The 10,830-nt window shown below is 51.4% G+C and overlaps 1 pseudogene and 2 gene segments (V, D, J or C); all 3 read left to right on the top strand.

The window, feature by feature from the left end:
- LOC124518350 (immunoglobulin lambda-1 light chain-like) overlaps positions 1 to 10,830 on the top strand; it is a 677,956-nt gene that overhangs the window by 654,113 nt on the left and 13,013 nt on the right.
- LOC124518359 (immunoglobulin lambda constant 6-like) lies at positions 2,018 to 4,552 on the top strand. The segment is given in 2 exon segments: positions 2,018 to 2,094; positions 4,066 to 4,552. Coding segments are annotated over 2 exon segments (381 nt in total).
- LOC124518467 (immunoglobulin lambda constant 3-like) lies at positions 5,387 to 9,655 on the top strand (annotated as a pseudogene).

Raw genomic sequence — 10,830 nt, 5'->3', positions numbered from 1 at the left:
GCATTACAGATGGAGCAGGTGATGTCAGACTTCATAACATTTGGGGCAGGTGGGTCACGGGAGAACAGGGTGAATAGGAAAGGGCACCATCTCAGCCACACAAAGGGCTGCCAGTGATTGTATGAAAGACAGAGACATTTCAAACTCAGGAGCAGAGTTAAGGGAGGTCAGACCAGCCAGAGGCCCATGGCAAGGCCAAGCTTCCCAGACGTTGCAGTGACCCCAGACACCAGGCCCTGAGGACTCTTCCAGCCTCCAACACTATGGCCGTGTACAGAGCGCACCTGTGTTCTTGGACAAACACACTGCAGGGCCTGAGGCACTCATGTCAGCCTCTCAGAGGTGCAGGCCACACTCACTCTGCCAGTCCTCCAGTCCTAGGTTGGACAGATACCCTGTCTGAGCCTTCAGCTCATCAGGGTCCGGGAGCTGCCTTCACCAGACTTGTTGGGGGGCAGGAATGCCCAGGAACAGAGCCTCCAAGGACAGCATGCTCTGGGGCAAGAGTGGGTCAGAGGACAGGGGCCCCCAGGAGTTTTTAAGCAGTGAACAGTCCCCAAATCTACCTATGAGATGATAGAAACTTTGGGATCAGCATCCACATGAACCTATTCCACAACTGGGAAAGCTAAGACCCCAAGGAACAAAGGGGGGGCCACTCAGGCTTCCCTCATTCCAATGGTCCTGCTGGGGAGAATGACATCCTCCCCCATTTAACCTACCCAGAACCACTGCCACCCCTAGACAAACTCTTCCATTCGTTGTTTTAAATGTTCATTATGAACTACACAAACTGAAGAGACAGAGGCAAGGGAGAAACCCCATAAACTCAGTGTGGGATCTGATCATAACACACACACAACCACACACACAGGAAAGATCAGGAGGAGCTGGGGTAGAAGGTGTTGCATTGCACAGGGAGCCAGAATGGGACATGAACAAAGACAGCTCCATCTCTGTCGTCCCCACCAGAGTCAGCCAGTAGCAATAGAAGGCCCCGGGGATTCTTATCTAGGCTGGAGCAAGACAAGCAACCTCATGAGCTGTTGGCAAGGTGTTTACACACTAATCAAGAGCAGACCAAGGAAGACGGACAAAGTTCTGGCTCAGTATGCCAATTTGTCACAGAAAGAAGGATGCCAGACCTGTGTGAGCTCTGCAGGTGACGTCCCCAGGCCATGATTCAGGTGAGGCACTGGTTGTCAGTGTCCCTCCTCAGAACGTGAAGGTGTAAGGCAGAGGTACAGTATGTGTCTTGCTTCATGGGGACCAGCCAGTACTAGTGATGCTCCTGTATGTGGGGCATTTGTGATTCTCAGTCAGTTCAAGGGTCAGAAACACACCTCAACACTTCAGCTCAGGGCAAAGTTCTAGGATGTAGTGACTGTAGCCCACACACCGGGGGCCACCAGGTCTATCCAGCTTACATTCAGCCCACAAACCCCTACAGCGTGACAGCTGCCCTCATCGCACTCAGGACAGGGACTAAGCAGTAACCATCCACTGTACCATCGGAAGAACAAACCAAAGGCAGGAATTCGGGAGCTCAGAACCCTACCGAAGGATCTAAGTGCTGAGGGAAACATGAGTCTCCTCCCAACACTTCCCATTCCTGACTCCAATCCTCCATGGTTTCCTGTGCTGAGGATGTGATGGCATATCCAGGACCATCCCCACGAGTCCCAACTCTGCAAAGCACTCCCAGCTCCATCACCTCTGTGCTGAAGTAGCTTGCTCACCCCTTCCACAATGACATCCTGACACAGACTGAGAGAACACAGCGCCTTCCTAAGGACGGCATTAGCTGGGAATTCCAATGCCATATCTAGAGGGGTCTCTCCAACCCCTCCCCATAACTGAGGATGGAGAGAATCTGAACCCTCCATGGAACTGAAATTCCAGGTCCCCAGGGGGCACCCCCGTCACCCACCCATCTGCCTGACCAACACCCGTGACAAGGAGGCAGGGCTTTGGGTCTCCCGTGCAGCTGCAGGTGGGCCTGGGTCAGCGGTGGAGGGGCTGACAGAGGGTTTATGTTCAAGGCTGTATCACAGTGTCCTATTTTCGGCGGAGGGACCCATCTGACCGTCCTCGGTGAGTCTCCCCTTTTCCCTCCTCTTTTGGATGCAGTGTATAGTTTCAGGCTATTTTTCTCTGCTTTCTATTGTGACCTGGGCTTAGGCTGAAGGTCTGTGGGGTCTGTAAATTTTGCCTCTTTTGTCTACCCCTCATCGCCTCCACTGGTCCCATCTTGTCGATGTGTGGTCAGGGCTATAGGGGACCATCCCCATTAACCATTCCTGATCTAGACCTGAACTCATGCCTCACTGTGGCTCCAGCTTTCTCCCCATGGGAACCTTCTCCTCTGGACTCAGGGATGGTGGGCTCCCCACTCAGAGTTTCTGGGCTCAAAGAGCCTGAGGAGAATGAGGAGTAAAGGGCAAGTGAATGGGTGTTCATGCTGCCAGAGGGACCATGGGGTGTGGGAAGTATTCTGGGGACGGCTCAGGCACTGGTTCCATCCTCGGGAGGTCCCAGGCAGAGGAGTGCCTGAAGCACAGTGAGGAGAGCCTTGGTCTGAAAACTTGGACATAGAAGAGGAAGGGGGACAAGGGGGTCAAGGAGGAAGGGATGACATCAGAGCAGAAAGGGGCCCTGGGTGCTGGGACCTTCTACCTCGACAGGGACACTCAGGACACTAGCAATAGGACAGATGTCAGGAGACTCAGGCAACAAAGGTAAATGCCTTCACCACCACAGGAAAGCCTCATGAGCAGATAGATATGTGGGGTCAGGATCTCGAGATACGGACAGGTGACAGGGACAGGACTTGCCAGGCACTCAGCAATCTGAAGACAGACAGACCCCCAGTAAACTTCACAGAACAGGGAGACCCTTCAAAATAGACATAGTTCATCATTAAAGCTGGGTTCTAAGAGTCTGAGGAGAAGAGAGGGGTGAAGGCAAGGAAGTGGGGCACTCGGGCTGCAAGCAGGGCTGTGGGGTGTGGGAAGGATTCTGGGGACGGCTCAGGCATAGCATTCTGTCTTCAGCTCGTCCCCGCTGGAGGGCTGCCTGAAGCACAGCGAGCAGAGCATTGGTCTGGGGACTTGGAGACATGGAGGTGGAAATGGGACAAGGGGGTCTGGGGGAGGGAGGTCGTCAGAAGAGAATGGTCCCAGGGTTCAGGGACCTTCCACCTCTAGAGGGACAGCAAGGACACCAAGATCAGGACAAGTCTCAGGAAAGTGTCCTGTCAGGACACTCAGCCAGCAGGGGTACATCCCTTCACAGCATGCCACAGCAAGAGAGCTCTGTGAGCAGATACATGGGGTCAGAGTCCCCTGATAGGGAGAGGTGACAGGGGCAGTGACTGCCAGGCTTCCAGAAACAGTAAGTGTTTAGACAGACCCACCAGAAAACCTCACAGAATAGGGAGACCCTTCAGAACAGACACGGCCTGACCTCAAAACTGAAAATTCACCTCACCTGAAAACTCTCCAGTCTACACCTGAAGACTCCCTGGAATCCAGCTTTAAGAACTCCTACTTCTTACCCACTCAGAATTGCCAGCGGGGGTCCCTGTTGGGAGGTGGGCAAGGCTGCAATGATGGTGTGAGGGGCTCTGGGGGCAGGAAACCTACTTTTCAAATGGGAACACAGCCCTGCAACCAGGAAGACTGGCTATTGGGGAACCAGGTAAGCAACCTGGGGGATAATGGCAGTGGCACAAACATCTAGGACACACAGATTTACAAGGGAACGCTGGTCTCACAACCAGTGCTACCAAGCCCCAGTGGAGGACTCTGTGGATGGGAGGACATGTGACCTGGAGAGTGTCTGAGTCCATGAGGGACCCAGACATTGGGTCAGATTCTGGCAGTCAGATTCATTTCAAAAGAAGGTGAGTGACTCTACCCATGGCTGACCTGAACTCAGCCAGCTGGGGCCACATGAGCCCCAAGCCATGGATATGACAGAGCTGTTCCTCTTATCAGGACTGAGGTAGGAACTTCAGCCATGGACACCTGATCTCTGACTTACAGCCTCTCCCCCTTCCGACAGGTCAGCCCAAGTCGGCCCCCTCAGTCACGCTCTTCCCGCCCTCCAATGAGGAGCTCAGCGCCAACAAGGCCACCCTGGTGTGCCTCATCAGTGACTTCTACCCCAGCGGTTTGACGGTAGCCTGGAAGGAAGATGGCACCCCCGTCACCCAGGGCGTGGAAACCACCAAGCCCTCCAAACAGAGCAACAACAAGTACGCGGCCAGCAGCTACCTGAGCCTGTCACCGAACCAGTGGAAATCTCGCGGCAGATTCACCTGCCAGGTCACGCACGAGGGGAGCACTGTGGAGAAGAGTGTGGTCCCCGCAGAGTGTTCTTAGGTCCCCGAGACTGTCAGGGATGGAGGCCCTTCCTCACCCAGATACACCTTCCCCAGCTCACCATGTACCCCTGAGAGCCAACTCCTGGATCAGCTCAGACCAGGAAGGTCACACACCCTCCCGGTTTCTATTTGTGCTCAATAAAGAACTTATCGTTTATCATTCAACATTTCTGATGTGAATCTCTGTCTGTTATGTCTGGGTTAAAGGTTTAGTAATTAAGAGAAGGGACAGTAATGGTATGAGATTCTAACTAACCGCCATCCACCCAACTAACCCTAAAAGGACTCCATTGACTCTCTATCCCCCTGGGTGTGACCCAGAGTAGAAAATAGTCCTGCCATACCAGCCCCCCAGGATGCAGTCTTTGCCACCTGGAAAGGGAGAAAAACTGAGTGAGAAGGACCAGGGGTCCCCATAGGGCGTCAGGGAGGAACAAGGAGGGTCCCAGGAGCCAGAAGTGGGTAGAAGCAACAATAAGGAGGAACGAGGTCCTTGAGCAGAAACAGTGGTCTTTAGGAACAGAGGTGAACTTCCTGGTTCCAGACAGGGTGACCCAGAGGGGATAGCGACTACCAAATGAGAGGTCCATGGTTGGCACCTTAGCAGGAAGCCATGGAAAGCTTTGAACAATACATTAGAAGTACATTTTTCAAACTCACAATTCATGTTAGGTGAGTAAAGACGCTAAGAAGGCCTACGGGGAAACAGTTTCACATCTTGTAGCCTATCCCTTCCCTAAACTACTTGACTCTCCCAACCAACTCAGGAAGCCCTGGAACACTCTTCAAGACAGTAGTGTTCACCCACACTAGTATCTGAAACTTGAGGTCAAGATAAGGCACAAGGACAACCAGTCTATGTTCTGATGGGCCTGGGTCAAGGTCAGGCTCAAAGAGACCCTAACAGGAGGCTGGGACCTCAATCATGAAGAGTCTCATCATCTCAACTGAGATCAAGGAGAGTTACTTTATGGTTAGGTTAAAGATGAAGTCGATGATATGACCCTGTATGTGGTAGGGACATGGAGAACTGAGTAAATGACAAAAGACACAATCCTGGGCACATAATGGGTATCCAATGATTTTCCAAAAGAGAGGGAGAAAATTCGAATTCAGGAGTATAGTTCAGCTGGTGCAGACCAGCTCAAGCAGAGTGAGTGTGGCCTAAGGGCTACAGCAAAATCAGGGACCTTCCCCAGGTATTCAGGGCCTGCAGATCCCCCTAGGCTCGAGCATCCTTCACTCACTATGGCTGAATCCCGAGGGCACCCATGACCAGGTATCAGGGACACACTCACGCCCAGGTCACTGAAGCAGGCAAGGTCAGTCTCAAAGAGAAGCAGGCACAACCAGCCCCCTGTCTATGTGTCCAGGTATTCAGAGTCAAGGAGTTGCCTTCACCAGACCTGCAAGGGAGACAGGTCAGCCTAGGGACAGAGCCTACAAAGCCCAGAAGTTCTGAGATCATAATGGGGCAGACATGGGACTCCTTAGAGTTTTATCCCAGCCACTCCTACCCTTGAGAAACCTAAGAGGAAGAAGGAAAATTAGGGATGGTAGTATCCCACAGCACCTGCTGGCCACATGTCATGGATCCAATTGCTAAGGCCTAAATGAGGGAGAAGGCCACCCAGGTCTACCTCATGTCCATGACCCTTCTGTAGAATGCCAAAATCACCCCACATCAGGTACTGCCCCACACTAATCATCTCTTCTTATAAGTTTCTTCCAAATGTGCATTAAGGAAAAATGAAAACACCAAAATAGGGAGACAGAGGAGTAAGAATATCTCCATGTTCCCAGCAGCCAGGTCCCAATCTATCAATTTCCTGATGATGTAAACACAACAACAAAATAATTGCTCTCTTATGCAATATTTGGAAACAAATTCCAGATATCATATCTTTTTCTCAATAACGATTTCATCTGTGTACCAGAAGATAAAGGCCTAAAGAGAAACTAAAGTAGCATGATCAAACCGATGTAGAAACTGTGAGTAAATCCTTAACAACCAAAATACTCATCATTGAAGACCTCAAAGTTTCACAAGTGAATTCATGGAATTACACTGCTGATGTTGTTGTTATTTGGGGGTATTTCCTTTTCTCTTTCTGAGTACTGAAAATCATTTGACACTGTAATTGCGGGGGTCGGGTGTCTTCAGGACTGTTGGGTCTGTAAGAATCCCCCATCACTCTACTTTTCCTTGCAAGGAAGGGACTAAGGGGCTGAGCGGCTGGTGCTGGGACTCTCCCATAGTAGGAATGCTGCCACAGCCTCCCAGAGTTGTATCTGAGCCATCCTCTCTGTTTCCTCATCCTGCCAAGGGCTTCTGGCATCAGATCCTTCAGGAGGTCCAGTTTGTACAACGTCAGAATCACCTCCCTGGACAGTGGGCTACTTTGCATCAAAGGACCCACATCAAGTGGACATTTTTAGGTAGAACTAGCTGCTTTGATGTTCAATGACTCCGTCCATCAGATGGAAAGGGCGCATCATGGCAATATTTCATTTCTGTCCTCCTTCTCCTGGGAGGGCTGCCACATACCCAGGTGGGGAGTGCCTTTCATGTGCAGGGAAAAGAAGAAATGTGCACTGTTCCCTGCTCTTCCCTACTTCACAGGATGATGACCGGCTCTCTCCACCCTCCCCTGCTGACTCATTTCTATTTGGTGACCTGGTACATGCTGGGATTGACCAGACAGGCTGGTGGAATGCATTGGGTTGTCCACTATACACATGGAAATGTAGTTGCATCTATGGACATTAGTCCAGTCGGAGCCTCTTCAGGTGGCTCTTGGGTACACTCACAAGACCCCAGGTGATCTCTATATCTCCTGCTATCTGATGGACAACATATTCTATTTCACTTGTGCCTACCCGCCCCAGGCCTGAAAGTGGTCACTGATACCAGTTCCGTTACGTGGCAGACAGCATTTAAGCCCCTTGAATGAAGCAGAGCAACAGTCACAGCAGATCCTTTCCAATATGGGACTAGATAAGGGTTTGGCTTGGGCTGTTCCCAAAGTCACCTGGAAACAGGCTGGCATATCCCACAGGACCAGGACAGACTTCACATGGGACAGTCCCAAACAAGGACATCCCCTTGGAAAATAAGGCTGAGCTCTATGAAGTGATGGTTGGGGGCATAGGAAGTTTCCAGTGGCCTATACACACAGGCCCACCTGCTGTTCCCTGCAGAGCAAGGTGTGGGAGGGAAGATCCACCCTCTGCCCTCACCTCATGGTCTCTCCAAGGAATTAGGATTGTTTGAACAAACACAGAAGGGATTTCCTCTTCATTCTATAAATCCTTACTCATGGTGACACAGAGGCCCTCCACAACTCATTCAAATCCCAGGAGACACAGGTAGAAACAGCAGATGAGATACCAACTTCTTCTAGAAGAATTGACTCCAACCATCCTCTGGCTGCACACTTGGGGACCTTAAACCTGTTATCTGCTAGTGGTGGAAGACCTTTTTCTCCCACTGAGCAGACACCAGCATGGAGCAGTGCCCCCCTTCCTCCATCACAGCTGCAGGCGGAGGTCTAGGGGTTTGGGGACGGATTCCACGTGGTGGTTTTAGTATTACGCTGTATCCCAGTGTTTTGTTTTTGGCAGAGGGACCTGGCTGACGGTCCTAGGTGAATCTCACATTCTCCCTCCTTCCCTGCTCCCCCACATATTTGGGAAATTTTCTGCTATTTTTTTTCTTTCTGTGTCTTTTCTCAACTTGGTCACTCGTTCATCTGGGACCCCAGTCCCCGGGACCCTGATCTCCTTCCCTCCCTCTACAGAATGTACTGCTTGCTTCTTTGGTCATCACAGCCCCTCCCCTACCACCTGAGAGGCAGAGGATGGTCGGGATGAGCTAAAAACTCATCTGTGTGTCCGCCAGGTCATCCAGGGTCCCACATGTGCTCTTTTCTGTCCACCCTTGTAAGACCTCCTATTGGACAACCTTTGTCTCTGGGAGTCACTAAGTGTCCTCACATAAAAGGGAAGAGATAACAGGGAGCATTGAGGAGGGGACCATGTGGAGTATTTACTGGGCCATGCACCCTCAGAGCCAAGGCTGAGGACACAAACGACAAGGTACAGGGCAGAGCCTGGGGATCAGGGTCCAGAGTCAGCAGTGGTGCAGGTAGAGCTCCCCCCAGACCTTATGGAGTGGCCATTAGAGTTGGCCTGGGGACTCAGACAAACTTGCCAGAGGCAGGATGGAGCTTGTAGGAGTAGATGCCAGAGAAAGAGTCATGGAATGAGAAGATGTGAGACATGAGTGGACTCTTGAGTCCCTGCAGGACACACATCTGCAACAAACACAGGAGAATCTATGGCATGAAAGCTCTAGTGAAATGACTAATTTGCAGGACATGGGGACTGGGGCTGCAGAGGGCTATGGATTGAGAGTGATGCAAGGCCACGCAGACACACTCTGTATGATCAGCAAGGATCCTACCCCATCAGGGACAGCCCAGGAGAGACACATCTGGGTAAAAACAGACCCTTAGGGCAAAGAACTCACACAAGACTCAAGATAGAATGGTCCACAGGATGAGCCAATAGGAGGTCAGAGAGCTCACGTAATAGCCCCGGCCACAGAGGACAAAAGTAGAGCTGAGACAGACACTGTCAAAAGTCAGAGGAGGCAGGAACAGGACAGTGAGAGTTAGATGTCTCTGTGGAAGGAAGATCTCAGAAGAGTCTTGGGATGGGTGGTGATAGGAATCCACCTCAAAGGTTCCCAGCAAAAGTGGGGAGATGATTGAATAACACCTTAACCCACCCACCCACCCCGACATGGATTCACATGGACACAGAAGGGGAACTGGAGGCCTGACTGAATGTTCAGGTACCTGTACCCACATGAAGGCCGATGTCAAGTGAAGTGACCCCAAACGTGGAAGCTGAGCTTCTGACCTCCTGTCCCTCCCCCACCCCACAGGTCAGCCCAAGTCCTCGCCCTCAGTTACCCTCAGCCCACCCTCCCCTGAGGAGCTCAGCAATAACAAGGCCACCGTGGTGTGCCTCATCAGTGACTTCTACCCCAACTGCTTGACAGTGGCCTGGAAGGCAGACGGCACCCCCATCACACAGGACGTGGAAACCACCAACCCCTCCAAACAGAACAACAAGTATGCAGCCAGCAGCTACCTGAGGTTGTTGCCTGACAAGTAAAAATCTCACAGCAGATTCACCTGCCAGTTCACGCACAAGGGGAACACCATGGAGAAGAATGTGGTCCCTGAGGAGCGCTCTTAGGTCAAGACATCCCCTACCCACTCAAAGGGCTGAGAGCCACAGGACCTCCAGGAAGGATTCCCCTTGCACCAGGATCATCCCAGCCCTCCTCCCAGCACCCAATCATGCTCAATAAAATGTTCTTTATTCAATCAGAATTCAGGCTGTCTGGTAATTTGGGCTTAACATTTCAGTCCAGAACTCAACCATCTTTGGGGGAAAACAGGATTCTTTAGGCCTTGGGAAAAGAGCCCAGTGAAGGCGTTCTCATGTTTCATGAGGGGTTATTTTGCTCTCAGCCAGAATTGTCACACAATACTCCTGAACAGGAGATCAAAACAACAGAAATTAAAGAGACCATCCTCCACAATGTCTCTAGCTTTCCTTCTTGTGTTAACCATGCCCACTGCCAGTCATAGCTTCCCTCACTGATACCAGATCCCCTGGATTTCTTGGATAATTCCTCAGTTTCTCCCTGGACCTGGCACCTCACCATCTACAAGAAGCCCTCCTCTGAATATTCCCACTCTCCTCTTCCTATAGACCCCCACTCAGTGCCAGCTTTTCCCTGGTTTCCTACCCCATGTGGACATTCCCAATTGTCACAACCTAGAGCCTCCTCCCTCTCTCATGAGAACACCTGCTCCTACCTCCCCAGGAACACTGACTGTCCTCCGCCCACAGACTCCCTGTCACACTCACTGTAGGAGCCCCTGCCTGGGCACTGGTCACTCACACCCACACTCCCACTGCTGGCATCTCACCCCACCAGTGTCTCTTGGTTCACACTACATCCAAGTTCTCTGGGAAACAGACTCCAGCTTTGCTTTCTGGGACCCCTCCGAGGCCAGGCCAACCCATGAGCCCATCATTGGTCTTTCGTTAACCTGCCTAGGGTGTCTGTTATAAATCAAGACTCAGATTCTGGAAATGCGCTGTTGACAGGTTTCTCAACTGACTCATCTACTTAGGAGTTCAGTGTAGTATCTGATCATAACACACACACAAGCACACACACAGGTCCCAACAAACAGAAACATACATGCACACTCATGATGATCACAGAGACACTGGTCCATTTACAACACTGCCATGGTGGGCATCTCTATGGAAAGATCAGGAGGAGCTGGGGTAGAAGGTGCTGCACAGGGAGCCAGGATATGACATGAACAGAGACAATTCCATCTCTGTCATCC

The sequence above is a fragment of the Lynx rufus genome, unplaced genomic scaffold (assembly GCF_022079265.1).
Source record: "Lynx rufus isolate CCGP_SWC_20201006 ecotype Redwood Valley unplaced genomic scaffold, mLynRuf1.p SCAF_24, whole genome shotgun sequence".
In the NCBI taxonomy this organism is placed as follows: Eukaryota; Metazoa; Chordata; class Mammalia; order Carnivora; family Felidae; genus Lynx; species Lynx rufus.
This window is presented reverse-complemented; position numbering and strand designations above follow the sequence as displayed.